Source organism: Tachyglossus aculeatus, chromosome X4 (assembly GCF_015852505.1).
Source record: "Tachyglossus aculeatus isolate mTacAcu1 chromosome X4, mTacAcu1.pri, whole genome shotgun sequence".
NCBI lineage: Eukaryota > Metazoa > Chordata > Mammalia > Monotremata > Tachyglossidae > Tachyglossus > Tachyglossus aculeatus.
Window position 1 is genome coordinate 7,520,670 of NC_052098.1, and position 20,008 is coordinate 7,540,677.

Genomic DNA, 20,008 nt, shown 5'->3' on the forward strand with positions numbered 1-20,008 from the left:
GCGGTTGGTGCTGACAGGGAAGCACCCTGGCCTGGTGGAAAGAGCATGGACTTGGCATTCAAAAGACCTGAGTTCTAATCTCACCTCTGAGACTTGTCTGCTGTGTGACCTTGGGCAAACCATTTAACTTCCCTGTGTCTCAGTTCCCTCATCGTCAAAATGACAATTCAATACCTGTGCTCCTCCTACATAGAATGCGAGCCCCATGTGGGACCTGATTATCTTTTACCTACCCTCTAGTCTTTAAGCTCTTTGTGGGCAGGAAAAGTGTCTATTATACTGTACTCTTCCAAGTGCTCAGTACAGTGCTCTCCACACAGTAAGCACTCAATAAATACAACTGACTAACCCAGAGCTTAGTACGGTGCTTGGCATATAGTAAGCATTCAACAAACGTCACTATTATTATTATTTGAGGTATGGTCACGAACCAGTGACACCATTCCTTTGATCAAAGGGCAGAAAGAAGTGGCAATGTGCCTGACTATGAGAATTCCTTTGCCACGCTACCTTAGCTAACCATAAAAGTCACCGTGTCAGGTTTCATCATCATCATCAATCGCATTTATTGAGCGCTTACTATGTGCAGAGCACTGTACTAAGCGCTTGGGAAGTACAAATTGGCAACGTATAGAGACAGTCCCTACCCAACAGTGGGCTCACAATCTAAAAGGGGGAGACAGAGAACAAAACCAAACATACTAACAAAATAAAATAAACAGAATAGATATGTACAAGTAAAATAAATAAATAGAGTAATAAATATGTACAAACATATATACATATATACAGGTGCTGTGGGGAAGGGAAGGAGGTAAGATGGGGGGATGGAGAGGGGGACGAGGGGGAGAGGAAGGAAGGGGCTCAGTCTGGGAAGGCCTCCTGGAGAAGGTGAGCTCTCAGCAGGGCCTTGAAGGGAGGAAGAGAGCTAGCTTGGCGGATGGGCAGAGGGAGGGCATTCCAGGCCCGGGGGATGACGTGGGCCGGGGGTCGATGGCGGGACAGGAGAGAACGAGGTACGGTGAGGAGATTAGCGGCGGAGGAGCGGAGGGTGCGGGCTGGGCTGTAGAAGGAGAGAAGGTAGGTGAGGTAGGAGGGGGCGAGGTGATGGGCAGCCTTGAAGCCCAGGGTGAGGAGTTTCTGCCTGATGCGCAGATTAATTGGTAGCCACTGGAGATTTTTGAAGTCAACTAGGTCAACTACGTCAACTAGATTTTCAAGTCAACTAGGTTTCGATGCCCTGCTTAAATCACATCTCCTCCAAAGGGCCTTCTCCAACTAAACCCTCATTTCCCCTACTCCCTCTCCCATCATCTATGCACTTGAATCTGTACACTTTAAGCACTTGATATTCACTCCACTCTCAGCCCCACAGAACTTATGTACATAAACATCAAAATAAACTATGCCTATCTCCCCATTTAGACTGTAAGCTTCTTGTTTGTCATGGATTCTGTTGCACTGTCTCTCCTAAGTGCTTGGTAAAGTGTTCTGCACTCAGCAAACACTCATTCATTCATTCAATCGTATTTACTGAGCGTTTACTGTGTGCAGAGCACTGTACTAAGTGCTTGGGAAGAACAAGTTGGCAACACTAACCTTCTAGTTATTGCCCTATCTCCCTCCTACCAATCCTTTCCAAACTCCCTGAACAAGTCGTCTCCACGCGCTGCCTCGAATTCCTCAACGCCAACTCTCTCCTAGGCCCTCTCCAATCTGGCTTCCGTCCCCTACATTCCACAGAAACTGCCCTCTCAAAGGTCAACAATGACCTCCTGCTTGTCAAATCCAACGGCTCCTACTCTATCCTAATCCTCCTCGACCTCTCAGCTGCCTTCGACACTGTGGACCACCCCCTTCTCCTCAACACGCTATCCAACCTTGGCTTCTCAGACTCCGCCCTCTCTTGGTTCTCCTCTTATCACTCCGGCCTTTCATTCTCAGTCTCTTTTGTGGGCTCCTCCTCCCCCTCCCATCAGCGCTTAGAACAGTGCTTTGCACATAGTAAGCGCTTAACAAAGGCCATCATCATCATCCCCTTACTGTAGGGGTTCCTCAAGGGTCAGTTCTTGGTCCCCTTCTGTTCTCTATCTACACTCACTCCCTTGGTGAACTCATTCGCTCCCACAACTTCAACTATCAGCTCTACGCTGATGACACCCAAATCTACACCTCTGCCCCTGCTCTCTCTCCCTCCCTCCAGGCTCACATCTCCTCCTGCCTTCAGGACTACCATCCTTCCCGTCTCACAAGCCCACAACCTTGGTGTCATCCTCGACTCCGCTTTCTTGTTCACCCCTCACATCCAATCCATCAACAAAACCTGCCGGTCTCACCTCCGCAACATTGCCAAGATCCTCCCTTTCCTCTCCATCCAAACCGCTACCTGCTCGTTCACTCTCTCATCCTATTCCGACTGGATTACTGCATCAGTCTCCTCTCCGATCTCCCATCCTCCCGTCTCTCCCCACTTCAATCCATACTTCATGCCGCTGCCCGGATTGTCTTTGTGCAGAAACGCTCTGGGCATGTTACTCCCCTTCTCAAAAATCTCCAGTGGCTACCAATCAACCTACGAATCAGGCAGAAACTCCTCACCCTCGGCTTCAAGGCTCTCCATCACCTCGTCCCCTCCTACCTAACCTCCCTTCTCTCCTTCTACAGCCCAGCCCGCACCCTCCGCTCCTCTGCCGCTAATTTCCTCACTGTGCCTCGTTCTTGCCTGTTCCGCCGTCAACCCCCAGCCCACGTCATCCCCCTGGCCTGGAATGCCCTCCCTCCGCACATCCGCCAAGCTAGCTCTCTTCTTCCCTTCAAAGCCCTACTGAGAGCTCATCTCCACCAGGAGGCCTTCCCAGACTGAGCCCCGTCCTTCCTCTCCCCCTCCTCCCTCTCCCCATCCCCCCCGCCTTACCTCCTTCCCCTCCCCACAGCACCTGTATATATGTATATATGTTTGTACGTATTTATTACTCTATTTTTTTATTTTATTTGTACATATTTATTATATTTATTTCATTTTGTTAATATGTCAATCAATCAATCAATCAATCAATCGTATTTATTGAGCGCTTACTATGTGCAGAGCACTGTACTAAGCGCTTGGGAAGTACAAATTGGCATCACATAGAGACAGTCCCTACCCAACAGTGGGCTCACAGTCTAAAAGGGGGAGACAGAGAACAGAACCAAACATACCAACAAAATAAAATAAGTAGGATAGAAATGTACAAGTAAAATAAATAAATAAATAAATAAATAAATGTCTTGTTTTGTTGTCTGTCTCCCCCTTCTAGACTGTGAGCTCACTGTTGGGTAGGGACCGTATCTATATGTTGCCAACTTGTACTTCCCAAGCGCTTAGTACAGTGCTCTGCACACAGTAAGTGCTCAATAAATACGATTGAATGAATGAATGAACATATAGAGACCGTCCCTACCCAACAACCACTGATTGATTTCAATTTAGATTAATTACCTAACACTAACACCCATAGAAAGGTACATCGGTCACCTAAAAGTGACATTTCTACTATTTAATAAATCAATAATTAGAAAACATGATGTTACCTCATCTGTAAAATGGGGGATTAAGACTGTGAGCCCCCCGTGAGACAACCTGATCACCTTGTAACCTCCCCAGTGCTTAAAACAGTGCTTGGCACATAGTAAGTGCTTAATACATGCCATGATTATTATTATTATTATTACTACTATGTGCCACACACTGTACTAAGCGCTGAAGGCAGATTCAAAATCATCAGGTCAATCAGGTCAGACACAGTCCCTGTCCCATATAGTGCTCACGGTCTCAGTCCACATTCCCCAGATGAGGTAACTGAGGCACAGAGAAGTGACTCGCAGCAGTCACACAGCAGGTAAGTGGTGGAGCAAGATTAGAACCCAGTCCTTTTAACTCCCAGGCCTGGGCTCTAGCCACTAGGTCCTGCTGCTTGTTTTCATTCCCTGCATGGAAATATAGAAGCACAGGACCTGGGAAAGGCTAAAACCTTGCATTCAGAACCAGGAAGGGAGAAAAGCCTGAACTCCATGTCCAGCCACAGAGTTTGGCTGAGTTTCTGACTAACTCTTTTTCACAACTCTTTCTCATTCTGCCTTTTGGAGTTTCCCTCCCATTCATCCCCATGTTCCACATGCATAGTTGGCACCCATAACATTGTTGGTATTCTCAATAATCTGAAAAGTTTGCAAAAAACAGCAATTACAATTCATGTACCAACCTGCTCCAAACCAACATCCATCCATTTTCCACTGCCCTCTTCAGACACCTTTACCTGATAATTACTTTTGTTTGTGATCATAAAGAAAGGGGTGAATGTTACAATTCTCGTAAGGTTGAAACTACTGAGGTCTATGGTGATACCAACCTGGCCAAATTAAAAAAAAAAAAATGTTGTGGTTAAGGTTTTGTGCTCGCTCCATTCTTTAAATAAAATAGAACCTGATTTGCTGTGCGCAAAATGAACTCACTTGGTATTCTATCTTCTGTTTTCTACATTTAACAGATCCGTGACTGCCAACTGTGTCAATTGAAAATGGATCTGACAAATCACTATCTGTGACCAGAAGCTGCACCTGCCAAACCAAAGAACATATACTGTTATGTTCAATGTGCCTCAATTTTATAAAATCATAAATACTCATAGTGAACTAAAAAGAATAAAATGTCTTTTGGCTTTTTTTGGTGACACTTGTCAAACTCTCCACCTGCTAGGAAAACTTAGTTTGATGCCATTAACTCTAAAATTTTCTCTACCATCAAGTGGAAGATGAACATTCTACCTTGAATTAACTAATCACCATGGCAGACTACTTCCCAGAGAACTGACTTAACTCTTTGCAGTGCTAAAAGGTCATAGGAGAGGTAAAAACTAAAATTTACAAAATGAAGTTTACAGTCACATACCTTGTTATTATTGAAAAAGTTCTTCGGTTGAAAAGAAAAAAGAATTGGCTTCCTGTAATCAGGGGGGTGTTTCCGATGAATGCCATCAGCTTTGTACTGCAGTAATCGGCCTGTTTTATTCACCATCCAATAGGGGCTGTGAAAGGCAACGACTGTTTGCCCAGTGTTGTAGGTTATATGGATGGCGATGTCCAATTCTGTCGTTTCTAGCTCAGTGATGCTGGTGAAGGTGATGAAGCTAATGTCGCTTTGCTCAGACTTTACTTCGTAGTCACTTTTCCAATCACGATCAAGATAGTCAAGTAACTCCAAGTGTATCCTGGCTTGATCCAACTCTGCAGTATAAAGTTGGGCTGAACAGCCCTCCTCTAGATTTAGAAGATCATGACCAGATCCCTAGAATTTTAAAAAAACCCACCAAAACCCAAATACACCGAATTAAAACAAATGCTCCTGTACAGATCTTTCTCATGCCAAGCAAACCACATGATCTCAAAACTATTTCCATATCTACGAAGAAAATTTCATCCCCAATTTTTGCTTTGAAATGAAATCAAATCCTGATATGAAGCATATCTGAATGGATAGGTTATCTATGTGCCCAGAATTCTATGCTCTGCCAACAGGAAATCTTGAAATTGGGAAGCTGAGGAGGGCCGGGAGAGGCAGGTAGTAGAAGAGAAAGGACTGCCTGCGGTTTCTTCTAATCCTTTTACAAGAGAGCCAGGTTGAGAAAAAGTTAGGCAACAGACACAGATGGTGGTAAGAAGCGGCTATGGCCACTGCCTCATCATTATCCCTCCATACCCGAGAAAGGGGAAAAAGGGGAGGAAATGGGGCAGGGTGGGGAGGGGGACAAAGTTAAAAAAAAAAAGAGGTGAAAGGAAAAGAAAACTATAATTACGCACCCAGGTGACTATTCTTTCTCATTTAAGAAAGAGCATGGGCTTTGGAGTCAGAGGTCATGGGTTCAAATCCCTGCTCCCTGTCAGCTGTGTGACTTTCGGCAAGTCACTTAACTTCTCTGTGCCTCAGTTCCCTCATCTGTAAAATGGGGATTAAGACTGTGAGCCCCCCATGGGACAACCTCATCAATCATATTTATTGAGCGCTTACTGTGTGCAGAGCATCACACCTCATCACCCTGTAACCTCCCCAGCGCTTAGAACAGTGCTTTGCACATAGTAAGTGCTTAATAAATGCTATCATTATTATTATTATCTAAGGTCTTTGATAAACATCTCCCCTCTTGCCTAATACCGTTTTCATTACTCCTTTTCATGACTAGTGTTAAAACATAAGACCTCTAATTATCTGAGCCTATGCAATTCTTACCAAAATGAAAAAAAACCTATAATACCATTTTTGAAATAAAAATCACCTCAAGGGAGTAAGCCATTTCGTAAGGCAGGAGGTTGCGGAGAAGAATGGGAGGCCATAAATGGATCACATAGGGTAAATCCCATCCATCATTAGAATACACTGAAAGTGAGGATAAGCTATCTTCTACTGAAACAACGTTAATGATAAATGATGTGTTTTCTTCGTGCAGAATTTGACATTTCTTCTGTATGAGGACTCCAGAATTATTTATAATTTCTTCAAAGGTAATTGCTTCACACTTTTCGTAATTCTCACCACCTGGTTTCAAAAAAAGTACTGATCTGCAATGAAAAAAAATCAGTTAGGGAATACTTGTTCTAAAAAGATGTGTGGCCAAGACTAACACATAAATGTTAAAAATAATATAGACAGCCTACCTAATAGGTTATTTTCTATTTCCCATGTGCTCTTAGTTGTCTTATTTACTAAATTTAAGATTCTGGTGACAGAGTCAATCAGTGAAAGCACTCTGAAATCTAACAAAATGAAGTATTTCCTTCCCTCCCTCAACTTTGCAATTTCATTTTTCTTACATAACATCACCTAAACATATTGAACAGAACTCTATTTATGAAGTTTGAAATTCTACTGAAAACCCACAACTTCCAAATTAGACTACTTCACTCCGCTCATGACACTCCCACCTAGGATTTAAGAGTTTAAATAGTCTTAGAATTTAAGAATATCTCTATAAATCATGTGTTACATTTCTGTGTATACATTTATCATTCTTCTTGGGTCTATGTGAGCCACTATTCCATTATTTTGAGTTAAAGGTTTGTGCAATTGTGTCCGGCCTCATTCCATCGTTCAATTCTAAGCCACGCCAGAGTAGTGACCATTCTCTGTTCTTCTTTTAGCACTCCCTAGAGTCCCTATTGCCTCAATCTCACCTAACACACTGCCCACTCCTTTCCATGTCCTCCTTCTGGCTAGGAACTCCCTCCCCCTCCATATGAGTCATACCACCACCCTTTTAAGGTCACACGTCCCCCAAAAGGAATAAGCCCTTTTTTTCCTGTCTTCCTCTCCCTTGTGAGCTGCCTATGCACTTAGATCTATACCATCACCACTTGATTGTCACCCCACAGCACTCACGCAAGTATCCAAAATTCACTTATTCAATGTCCGTCTCTGTCTGGACAGTGAGCTCCTGTGGGCAGGGAATGCATCTATCACTTCTGTTGCACTGTACTCTCCCAAGCGCTTAGTACAGTGCTCTCCTCACAGTAAATGCACAAGTACTATTGCTTGATTATCACCATGGCGTTATACTTGACTCATCTCTCTCATTCATAGAGAAGCAGCATGGCTCAGTGGAAAGAGCCCGGGCTTGGGAGTCAGGGGTCATGGGTTCTAATCCCGGTTCCACCACTTGTCTGCTATGCGACTTTGGGCAAGTCACTTAACTTCTCTGGGCCTCAGTCACATCATCTGTAAAATGGGGATTAAGACTGTGAGCCCCATGTGGGACAACCTGATTACCTTGTATCCCCCTCAGACCTTAGAACAGTGCTTGGCACATAATAAACGCTTAACAAATGCCATCATTATTATTACTATTGTCTGTTCAATCTTCCCAACATCGCTGAAATCTACCCTTTCCTCTACACCTGAACTGCTACCATGTTAATCCAAGCACTTTTCTTATCCCACCTTGATTACTGCATCAGCCTCCTCGTTGACCTCTCTAACTCCTGTCTCTCCCCACTTCAGTCCATACTTTTATTTTGATACCCGGATCATTGTGTACAAAAAGGTTCAGTCCATGTTTCCCCACTCCTCAAAAGCCTCCAGGGGTTGCCCATCCACCTCCGCCTCGAACAAAAGCCTTTTACCATCAGCTTCAAAGCACTGAATCACCTTGCCACCTCCTACCACACCATCCTGGTTTCCTACTACAACCTAGCCCTCACACTCTGCTCTTCTAATGCCAACCTATTCACCATATCCTCCATTTCAACTATCCCCTCACCGACCCCTCGTCCAGGTCCTGCCCCTGGCCTGGACCTCTCTCCTTCTTCATAACTGACAGATGATCACGCTCCGCACCTTCAAAGTTTTACTGAAAGCACATCTCCTTTCAGTCATTCTTTCATTCAATCATATTTATTGAGCGCTTACTGTGTGCAGAGCACTGTACTAAGTGCTTGGGAAGTACAAGTTGGCAAGATATACCCAACAGCGGGCTCACAGTCTAGAAAGGGGAGAAGTGGGAGACAGACAACTAAACAAAACATATTAACAAAATAAAATAGAATAAATATGTACAAATAAGTAGAGTAATAAATACGTACAAACATATATACATATATACAGGTGCTGTGGGGAGGGGAAGGAGGTAAGACGGGGGGATAGGGGGGGAGGAGGGGGAGAAGAAGGAGGGTGCTCAGTCTGGGAAGGCCTCCTGGAGGAGGTGAGCTCTCAGTAGGGCTTTGAAGGGAGGAAGAGAGCTAGCTTGGTGGATGTCTGGAGGGAGGGCATTCCAGGCCAGGGGGATGACGTGGGCCGGGGGTTGATGGCGGGACAGGCAAGAACGAATCACAGTGAGGAGACTAGCGGCAGAGGAGCGGAGGGTGCGGGCTGGGCTGTAGAAGGAGAGAAGGGAGGTGAGGTAGGAGGGTGTGAGGTGATGGAGAGCCTTGAAGCTGAGGGTGAGGAGTTTTTGCCTGATGCGTAGGTTGATTGGTAGCCACTGGAGATTTTTGAGGAGGGGAGTAACATGCCCAGAGCATTTCTGCACAAAGACGATCCGGGCAGCGGCGTGAAGTATGGATTGAAGTGGGGAGAGACAGGAGGATGGGAGATCAGAGAGGAGGATGATGCAGTAATCATCTCCTTCAAGAGGCCTTCCCCAATTAAGCCTTCACTTCCTCTTCTCCCACTCCCTTCTGTGTCACCCTTGAACCCTTTATTCACCCCTCCCTCAGCCTCCACGACCCTCATGTACACATCCATAATTTATATTAATGTCTGTCTCCCCCTCTAGACTGTAAGCTCGTTGTGGGCAGGGAACGTGTCTACCAACTCTGTTATACTGTAGTCTCCCAGGTTTTTAGTACGGTGCTCTGCACACAGTAAGCGCTCAATAAATAAGGTTGACTGATAGTGCTCTGCCCACTGCAGATGTGCAATAAACACTGCTGACTGACTACCAGGCATTATGGAGCATTCATAGTTTAGAATAGACACTTCTTTGAAGCAGACTCAATGTAAGTGTTGGCATATTTATGCTACTGCTAGAAAATTTGAAGCAGGACAAGATAAAGCATCCCAAAGTGATACACTAATACATTTATAGAAAACCTTAGAAAACTACTGAGAACTTAAAAGAAAAATTCACCGGTAAGCCGTCAATGGAATATTAAATTCGTTGTCTGGTAAAGCAGTTCCGAGGAATGTGTCCTCTTCAAAAATATTCAGTGGAATTGAAAAATGATTTCTAATCTGCGAAAGCAAAATGATTAAGAATGAAATAATTGGCATTTATTAAGTATCATTCATTTGAGGATCTTTATGTTCCTTTCAAAATTATCTCGGCTCAAAATCCCCATCAGAGGATACATTGTGCACTACTCAAATTCAAAGAAAGGGTCATTCAGTTCCCTAATTCTCTAATAATATTCTAGCCAAAGCGCAAAGTGAAAAAAGCAGCATTGCCTAGTGGCTAGAGCATGGGCCTGGGAGTCAAAAGGAACTTGGTTCTAATCCCAGCTCTGTCACTTGTCTGCTGTGAGACCTTGGGCAAGTCACTTTGCTTCTCCGTGCCTCAGTTACCTCATCTGTAAAATGGGAATTAAGACTGTGAGCCCTTCGTGGGACAGGGACTGTGTCCAACCCGATTATCTTGTATCTACCCCAGTGCTTAGTATGGGGCCTGGCGCATAATAAACACTTAAATAGCACAATCATTATTATTATTTTTATTAGGCTCTGATATATTCTCATTTAAAACTGTCCTACTATGAACGATGTTAGTACAGATTATAAAAGTGCCTTAACACTTCAAATGAAAGCTCATCCAATGAGCCATTTAAAGAACAAAAAGAATTTTCAGAAGTATTAAAAGTTGCTCTTTAGGCAACTGTTTTCATTCATTCATTCATTCATTCAATCGTATTTATTGAGTGCTAACTGTGTGCAGAGCACTGTACTAAGTGCTTGGAAAGTACAATTCAGAAATAGAGACAATCCCTGCCCACACTGGGATTCAGTCTAGAAGGGGGGAAGACAGACAACAAAATTAGTAAACAGGCATCAATATAAATAAGTAGAATTATAGATATGTACATATATACACAAGTGCTGTGGGGTAGGGAGAGAGAAGAGCAAAGGGAGAGAGGGTGACGTGGAGGGGAAGGGGGGCTGAGGCAAAGGGGAGCTTAGTCTGGGAAGGCCTCTTGGAAGAGGTGAGCCTTCAATAGGGCTTTGAAGGGGAAAAGTGTGATTGGCGGATTTGAGGCGGGAGGGCGTTCCAGGCCAGAGGTAGGATGTGGGCCAGGAGTCGATGGCAGGACAGGTGAGAACGAGGCACAGTGAAACAAAGGGGGATTAAAAAGAACAAAAAGTGAACAAACATACACAGGGCAGAATAATATTAATAATAATCGTGGTACTTGTTAAGCACTCATAAAATGCACTAGCAGTAGTGCATTTTCTACGGTATTTGTATTTGTTAAGTGCTTACTATATGCCAGGCCCTGTACTAAGCGCTGGGGTAGATACAAAGTAATCAGGTTGGACACAGTCCCTGTCTCACACAGGGCTCACAGTCTTAATCCCCATTTTATAGATGAGGTAACTGAGGCCCAGAGAAGTGAAGTGACTTGCCCAAGGTCACACAGCAGACAAATGGTGGAGCCAGGATTAGAACCCAGGTCCTTCTGACTCCCAGGCCCATGCTCTATCCACGAGGCCAGGCTGCTTCTCTTATTAGTTATTGCTATCAATGATCATAAAGTAAATAGCTATTAACAGATAAATAATCAGTTAAAAAAATGTAAATGAGTACCTGTAAAGGGGAGCGCATTGTCACCATTTTACTCCCTTCCACTGTGTCAATTTGGCAAACAACAGACCGTTCAACACCAGACTCTCTGTGTCGGACAGTGTAGAGAAATCGACCTACTTTGGTTAGTGGAATTCTGTCAGCTGTAGAGTGGTTATAAGGAGCTAAAATTAAAAAGAGGAATAAAAAGTTTCATAAATGACATTTAATCTAGAAATCACTTCATGATCATAACTGAAGTTCCAGGATTATCCTTTAGACAGAAAAACATAAGATATGCCTTTTCTGTGTCAGAAAGAGTCTGTCAAGTCCAGTGTGCTGGTCTTCAAAAATGGCAAAGGCTACTTAGAGATAGCATGCAATGATTGACCTCCTTGACATCTAAATAGATGGCATTCCAAAAAAAACTGTATTCAAAACGGTGCATTGAACAATCAAACATGTTCATGCAGCATTCCCAGGGAACTGAAAGCACTTTGCAAATAAATCAGCAATAAATTATTCCTGAGGCAGGGGTGCCAACTTTTCATTTTGAGCACGGAAGGGAAGAGCAGAGGAGAGAAAGAATGAGCGTGGGAGGGGAAAAAGAAGGGGGGAGGGGAAGGGAAAGGGAAGAGTGGGGAAAGAAGAGAGGGGCATAGGAAGAGAGGGGCGGGAAGAGCGAGGAAAGTCCAAGTTTTCATCCTTGACTTCAAGCTGCTTTCCACCCTGGACTCAACCTGGCCCCATGGGTGCATGCTGCCACAGGGGATCCAGAGTTCTTTGCTGAGGGCATACCATATACCACACAGCTGGGTTGTCCCTCAGATAACCTGTGCTGAGTCCCAATCATATCTTCCTAAGCTACGATCCCATCCCTCCTTGCACCGCCGCAGCAGGAGGAACAGAAGCAGCCCCAGCACGAGGCCTCTGCAAAATGAAGCGAGCCAAGGCAGCTGCTACTGCTATGACAGTCACCAGTCACAAGGAGCCCGGATCTTGGCTCCTCTAGCCATGGTACCTTGCTGCTTTTTTGTTTTCAGTTAGTGTGTTTGCCCCTCTTTTTTACATGGCTTTTCTGTTATTCCTGTTCTGTCTCTCCTAGGGCCTCTGCCGCCAGTCCCCTCTCCCTACTTTTATTTTAGATCATGGCCTTCAAGGACTTAGTCTAATCCCAACAGTGTATCTTTTCCCCAGTGCTTAATACACTGCTGTGCACATAGTAAGGGCTTCATAAACACAACTACCACTACTATTATTTTGACCACCCCCACCCGTGGAGGACCCACCAGGAGGGCTGAGCTGAGCAGACCAGGAAGGTTGTGGGGGGGGGGGGGGCCATGTGTGTGAAGAGAAATCAATTGCCACCGCCCCCCCCGGCACTATGGAGCTGTGAAGTACATCCAGATGGATAATAATAATAATAACAATAATAATGGTATTTGTTAAGTGTTCACTATGTGCCAGGCACTGGGGTGGATACAAGCAAATCAGGTTGGACAGTCCCTGTCCCACATGGGGCTCGCAGTCTTAATCCCCATTTTCCAGATGAAGGAACTGAGGCCTAGAGAAGTGAAGTGACTTGCCCACAGTCACCCAGCAGACAAGCGGTTGAGCTAGGATTAGAACCCATGGCCTTTTGACTCCCAGACCCATGCTCTATCCACTACACCATGCTGCTAGACCATGAAATTTGAGTAACTTCCCTTATACGGCCCAGAGTCGAGAAAGAGAAGTCAAGAACTGTCGGCATAACGGTAAGCCAAGCAGGATGGCTTGGCAAGCCACTCTTCATCATACGGGTAAGGGTGGCCAATCCATGACACCTTAATTAGGTACTTTGGCTTCTCTAGGCTTCCCAGCTCTTAAACGGCTGTTGCATATTAACGTCCAAAATGTTTGCATCTTTTCTGCCGGGTATTGCAAGGCTTGGTATTTATTACAAGGTACCATGAACAAACATCCATCATGGCAATCGGAAGTGGTTCACAAACAAAAAGCCAAAAGGTGACAATGACCCACTTACTGATCAGAATGAAGAAGAGTTTGCTGCTTAAACTGGTCATTGCAGTGAACTGATCACTGTCACTACTTCTGACGTAATCCAGATCTATAGTCTCTTCATTTTTCAATTCGAATGCTTTTACCCTAGGTGCACCAACAATTTGAAAGTGATCACTTGTCGAGATCGAGATGGTGAGTCCCAGAGAATTTATAACTATAAATGGGGCCTGATCTTTGGTGTAAATATCTTTAGATCCACTGGCGGCGTTTGCAAATGCCTAGAGAAAAAAATAAAAAACAAAGTTTTCCAACCCCCCAAAATTGGGAATCAAATGGCACCAATATAGAAAGTACCAGTGGCTTATTTTAAATCTAATACTGAATGTATTGGTCAAGAGGAAATACAGGGCAACTCAAAATAGAGCACATTATTTAATAATAATAATAATAATGACAATAACAATAATTGTGGTATTTTTTGAGCGCTTATTAGGTGCCAAGCACTGTACTTGGCACTGGGGTAGATCCAAGACAATCAGGTCAGACACAGTCCCTGTCTCACACAGGGCTCACAGTCTAAGTAGAAGGAAGAAAAAGGTTACTGATAAGGAAACTGAGCCAAAGCAAAGTAAAATGATGTGCCCTCATGTCACACAGGTGGCAAGTGGCAGAACTGGGATTAGCACCCAGATCCTCTGACTCCATTGTTCTTTCCACTGGGCCACAGAGCTTTCCTGTTCTATTTAAATACTCAAACTTAAATGTCTTACCTGGCCTAAATTATTCATCATGATAAGGCCACATTTAGACAAAGTAATGTTCAGTTGGTCCTTTGAAAAGAAAGTAATGCTCGTTTTATATTCTGGCACCTTGTAGTTTTCTTCCTCAGAATCTGAATCAACAATGGCCCTTTTAGATTTCTTCTTCATCTAAAATATGACAAACATACCTCAATGTTATATAAAGACTAAAAAAAAGTGAGACATTACATTTGCACGTTGACTAAGAGTATTAATATTAATTAATGCCATTAATTTGATTTTTCCACCTAATAAAACCTCCTTAAAGTTAAATCCCATCTGCATCCAGGGGCCAGAGATGGATGAGAATCTGCTACCCCAGTTCCTCTTAGAACTAATTGATTGAATCAATCAGTGGTGTTTACTGAGCGTTTACTATGTGTGGGGGAACTGTTCTAAGTACTTGGGACAATACAACACAAAAAAGTTGGTAGACTGGATCCCTGCCCACATGGATCTTACAGTCTACAGAAATAGAGGGCAAAAGCTGGGGTCAGCCATAGCTTGTGTGGGCAGGAAAGGGCAGAAAGGGGGAACCATGCAAGTGTTGAGCTAGGCAGTGGCAGCCTGCCTCCTCCACAAACCGATAATGGGAGGATAGCATGCGAGGAGGAGGAAAATGGCTGCCATTAAATACCCGGTGGCATGTGTCTAAGTGGCTTATCCTATCTGCAAAGGACCCCAAAATCAATTTTACCATTTGGCAGGAAAAGACTATGGGAAACCCAGAAATGGTTGGAGAAATGACTGCATAGAAATCCAAAAGAGCGGTCCAGAGTGCAGGGATATGAATGTGAGGGAGAAGCTTGAAAGAATTAAAGCTGGCCACCAGGTGCTCTGTAGAGAAGGCAGGATGCCAGCTATTTGTGTCTTCCTGCAGTCAGCTAAAGAGCATGGACGTTGGAACTGGATCGATCCTAGACTAGTTGAATCATACTTAGAGATCAAATAGGAAGGGAAGAAGAGTCGTCAAGTCCAAGGTGCCAATCCTCTTTAATAGTCTCCGAGAAGGGAGGGGCCAAGTTACACTACCAGGTGCAGAAATATTCCGAGTTCCTCCACTTCATATCTGACATTCTTTAGAAATAAACTATACCTTGATTCCAAGATTCCATGGCCTGAAATCTTCAGTATCTTCGATTTCTACAGGTTCAAGCAGAGGTTCCCATACACCAAACATCTCATTGAAGTAATGCACCTATAAAGATATATTTCTTAGACATGTGATAATAATAATGATGGAATTAAGTGCATACTAGGTGCCAGGCACTGTACTAAGCACTGGGATGGGTACAAGCAAATCGAGTTGGGCACGGTCCCTGTCCCATGTGGGGCTCACAGTCTCGATCCCCATTTTACATATGAGGTAACTGAGGTATAGACGTGAAGAGACTTGCCCAAGGTCACACAGCAGACAAACGGCAGAGCCGGGATTAGAAACCATGACTTTCTGACTCCCAAGCCCACGCTCTATCCACTACACCATGCCGCTTCACTCTTAAATCAGCGTTTTCCCCAAGTGATGCCTTGAATCATTCGGGAATTCCAGGATATGACTGATGAAAGAGTTCTAGAAACCCAGAATCTCACTCTATTAGGAAATTGGATACCCACTTCCCTACGAGAAGCAGCGTGGCTTAATGGAAAGAGCACGGATTTGGGAGTGAGAAGGTCATGGTTTCTAATCCCGGCTCCACCAGTTGTCAGTTGTGTGACTGTGGGCAAGTCACTTAACTTCTCTGTGCCTCAGTTAACTCATCTGTAAAATGGGGATTAAGACAGTGAGCCTCACGTGGGACAACCTGATTACCTTGTATCTCCCCTAGTGCTTAGAACAGTGCTTGGCACATAGTAAGTGCTTAACAAATACCAACACTATTTGGAATACTGAGAAATCAGGATTCAGACACTCTCAGGGAGCTCGTCGGCTCACATGGCTTCGGCTATCATCTCTTTGTGGACCATTCCCTAACTGACTTCTCGAGCCTTGATCCTCCATCTAACCTACATTGATTTAACTACCACCTCTGTGCAGATGATACCCAAATCTACATCTCCAGCCCTGATCTCTCTCCCGCTCTCCCATTTCCTCCTGCCTTCAAGACATCGCTACTTGGATGTCCTACCATCACCTCAAACTTAACATGTCCAAAACAGAGCTCCTTATCTCTCCATCTAAGCCCTCTCCTATCCAACTTTCCCATTACTGTACACAGCACCACCATCCTTCCTGTCTCCATCCAAACTGCTACCACGTTAATACAATCACTCATCCTATCCCGCCTGGATTACTGCATCAACCTCCTTGCTGACCCTCCAGCCTCCTGTCTCTCTCCACTCCAGTGCATACTTCATTATGCTGCCCACAACATTTTTCAACAAAAGCGTTCAGGACATATCACCCCCCTCCTCAAAAAAACTCCAGGGTTTGCCCAGCTACTTCCACATCAAACAAAAACTCCTCACCATTGGCTTTAAAGTACTCCATCACCTTGTCCCCTCCTACCTCACCTCGCTTCTCTACTTCTACAACCCAGCCCACACACTTCACTCCTCTAGTGCTAACCTCCTCACTGTGCCTCGATCTCACCTGTCTCACCGCAGACCCCTAGCCCATGTCCTGCCTCTGGCTTGGAACACCCTCCCTCCTCAAATATGACAGATAATTACTCTCCCCCACTTCAAAGCCTTATTGACGACACATCTTCTCCAAGAGGCCTTCCCAGAATAAGCACCCCATTTCCTCACCTCCCACTCCCTTCTGTGTCACCCTGGCTTGCTCCCTTTGCTCTTCCCCCGCTTCCCAGCCCCACAGCACTTATGTACAAATCTGTCATTTTATTTACAGATGACTGTCTCCCCTCCTCTAGACTATAAGCTCGTTGTGAGCAGGAAACGTCACTGTTTATTGTTGTATTGAACTTTCCCAAGCACTTAATACAGTGATCTGCACAGAGTAAGTGCTCAATAAATACAACTGACTGAACCTCCACTTGCCTCCAGAACCTCATTCATTCGATCATATTTATTGAGCGCTTACTGTGTACAGAGCACTGTACTAAGCGCTTGGGAAGTACAACTCGGCAACATATACAGATGGTCCATACCCAACAATGGGCTCACAGTCTAGAAGGGGGAGACAGACAACAAAACAAAACACGTGGACAGGTGTCAAGTCGTCAGAACAAATAGAATTAAAACTAAATGCACATCATTAACAAAATAAATAGAATAGTAAATATGTACAAGTAAAATAGAGTAACAAATCTGTACAAACAAATACAGGTGCTGCGGAGAGGGGAAGGAGGTAAGGCAGGGGGATGGGGAGGAGGAGGAAAAAGGGGGCTCAGTTGTAACCCACTTGTAACCCATTTACAAGGGGTTCAGTGACCAACAGTATCATAGACAAAATGATTTTTTCCCTCCCAAGACGAACCCATTAGAATACTCATATTAATGAATTTTTGTTGTTGTTGCTGTTGCTAAAAATCCTACAGGAATTTTAGGAACCTCCCCACCTGGATGGCCTGCAAGCACCTCCCACTCTTAAATGGAACTCCACATTTTTTCTGCTAAACCCTCTCCTCCTCCTCACTTTCCCATCTATGCCAATAACACCACCATTCTCCCTGAACTCAGACCCCATATCCTCAGTGCTGTACTGGACTTCTCACTTTCTTTCAAGTCTCACATTCAGTCTACTGCCAAATTCTGCTAGTTCTTCCTAGATTGACCTCAAGAACCCACCTGCTCCTCTCCACCCAAACAGCTACCACACTCGTCCAAGTTCTACTAGTCATATCTCTGCTAGACTATCACATCAATTCTTTGAAGCTGGTCCCCTCCACCCACCTTCCTAGCCTTCATCCATACTGAAATTCCTGCCTCCATTTCACCCCTTATGCTTTAGCACCTCTAAGTTCAGAATTTGTGATGAAATCAATCTCATTGGCTAACTACTTAAGATGCACCTGTCACCTTTGAAGGACAGAAGTTCCCCTACTATAGTCTACAAATTAGCAGGCGTGTACCTCTGAAAAGTATTTTTCTGTCGAGAAATGTTCATCTGCAGTAATTGAGGAAAAAATACATTTATAATGTTAAGGATACTTCTGTACTAGGTGTATTGCTTTTAAGAATAATTCACATTTTCATTATGGCCAATTAACTATACACTATATAATAGGACCCTTCTTATTAAGATTTTAAAACTAGTTCAAAGAATCTCCATTTACAAGGGGTTCACTGACCGAAAGTGTCATAGACAAAATGATTTTTTCCCTCCCAAGACGAATCCATTAGAATGCTCATATTAGTGAATTTTTGTTGCTGTTGTTGTTGCTAAAAATCCTAGAGGAAGCAAAATATGTATATGTAGTCCTTACCTCTAGTTGAAGTTTACAGTGGAAGTGGATCAGACTACGAAAGTTTTTGGCTTGCCCCAATAAAGATGACTTAGCCAAAAGCATAGGCACAGTTCTATGACCGATTCCAGCTTCAAGAACTATGAAAACAGACTCAACGGTCACTTTCATCATTTCTCCTTTGGGAATCAATTCAGGTACAGTTTCAGCCACGTCACTTTCGTTTGACTCCTCCAGAAACCACATTTTTAGTTTCTTTGTATCCATCTTTTCCCACAAATTTAGTCGAGTTGAACTTGCCGCTTTCTCTAAAGTGTTGGAATCTGGGTAAAGGGCTTCTGTAATGGTAATCACGGTATTTATGATGATTGGTGAAACCTAGGTAATAAAAAACAAATTATTTTCCATAATCAGATACTCAAAAATGAACATAAAGTCTAAGTGCATTGGTTCCTTTTTTAAAAATATGAACTACATTCCCAAAACTGCAGCCCTTTAGTCATTATTTTTGTTGTGCAAAAGGTTTTGATTTCAAGCTTTTACAATTTTTAGGGGGTATAAACTGGCCCCTGACCTCTGACCCTTTTTCCAGGCTATACTTTATGTCAAACGTCTGGCATTCCAGCAGCCTCTGAAACCTCACTGCCTCCATAAAGCGTTCCTTGACTCACTGAGAGGTAGTGAATCCTTTACTCATCATCCCATTGTGTGAATTCACTTCCTTTGCAGGAACAACAAACTAAATGTTGCATGATTGAGCACAAATTAAAAATGCAGTCAAATGTTTGCATCTTCTTTATACTGTATCAGGCTCCTTGCTGGTCTTCCTGCCTCAATCAGTCAATGTTATTTTAATGTTTACTGCATGCAGACCACTGAATTAAGTGCTTGGGAGAATACAATAGAGTTGGTAGGCGTGATCCTTGCCCTCTAAGAACTTACAATCTAGTGGAGGCCTCCAGCCTCTCCCCACTCCAACTTGTAATTCTCATTGCTATAAGTGTCACATGGAGCACCTCTCGCCACCCCTCAAAATCCTCCCCTAGCTTCCCGTTTCCCTCTGCCTCAATCAAAAAATCCTCATGGCCAACTTAGCAGCACAGCGCTGTGGAAAGAGCATAGGAGGGGATGTCAGAAGATCTGGGTTCCAATTCCAGCTCTGCCATTTGCCTGGTTGACTGTGGGCCAATTGCTTGACTTCTTGGTGCCTCCATTTCCCCTTCTTTAAAATGGGGACTATCTGTTCTCCCTCTCCCTGTGAGCCCCATGTGGGACAGAGACTGTCTGATTAGCTTATATCTTCTCCAGCATTCAGGACAGTTGTTTGGCACACAGTAAGAACTTAAATACCACAGTTATTGCTATTATCTCACCAACTCCCCCATCTTACATATATGCTCTCATCACTTACAACTTTCCACTTTGCTCTCGATGTTACTCCCAAACTACCCTTCAACCTCGCTCTTGACTCTTCAGCCTCTGACCCCTTGCTCACCCTGTTACCTTGACCTGGAACTCCACTCCCTCCCTCCCAAAATCTGAC

The 20,008-nt window shown here is 44.0% G+C and overlaps 1 protein-coding gene across 3 annotated transcripts in view; it reads right to left on the bottom strand.

The window, feature by feature from the left end:
* The window catches only part of VPS13A (vacuolar protein sorting 13 homolog A), a 181,084-nt gene that overhangs the window by 59,599 nt on the left and 101,477 nt on the right, over positions 1-20,008 (bottom strand). For all 3 annotated transcript variants that reach the window (XR_005456591.1, XM_038769429.1, XM_038769430.1), the window contains exons 41-50: positions 18,487-18,843; positions 15,198-15,299; positions 14,072-14,230; positions 13,324-13,579; positions 11,322-11,482; positions 9,654-9,757; positions 6,309-6,591; positions 4,928-5,323; positions 4,492-4,596; positions 4,242-4,388 (exon numbers count right to left, since the gene is read on the bottom strand). Coding sequence is in view for 2 of the 3 variants with exons in the window: in XM_038769429.1 (XP_038625357.1) it covers positions 4,242-4,388; positions 4,492-4,596; positions 4,928-5,323; positions 6,309-6,591; positions 9,654-9,757; positions 11,322-11,482; positions 13,324-13,579; positions 14,072-14,230; positions 15,198-15,299; positions 18,487-18,843 (2,070 nt within the window). In the remaining variant the exon portion in view is untranslated. The remainder of the gene's footprint in view (positions 1-4,241; positions 4,389-4,491; positions 4,597-4,927; positions 5,324-6,308; positions 6,592-9,653; positions 9,758-11,321; positions 11,483-13,323; positions 13,580-14,071; positions 14,231-15,197; positions 15,300-18,486; positions 18,844-20,008) is intronic.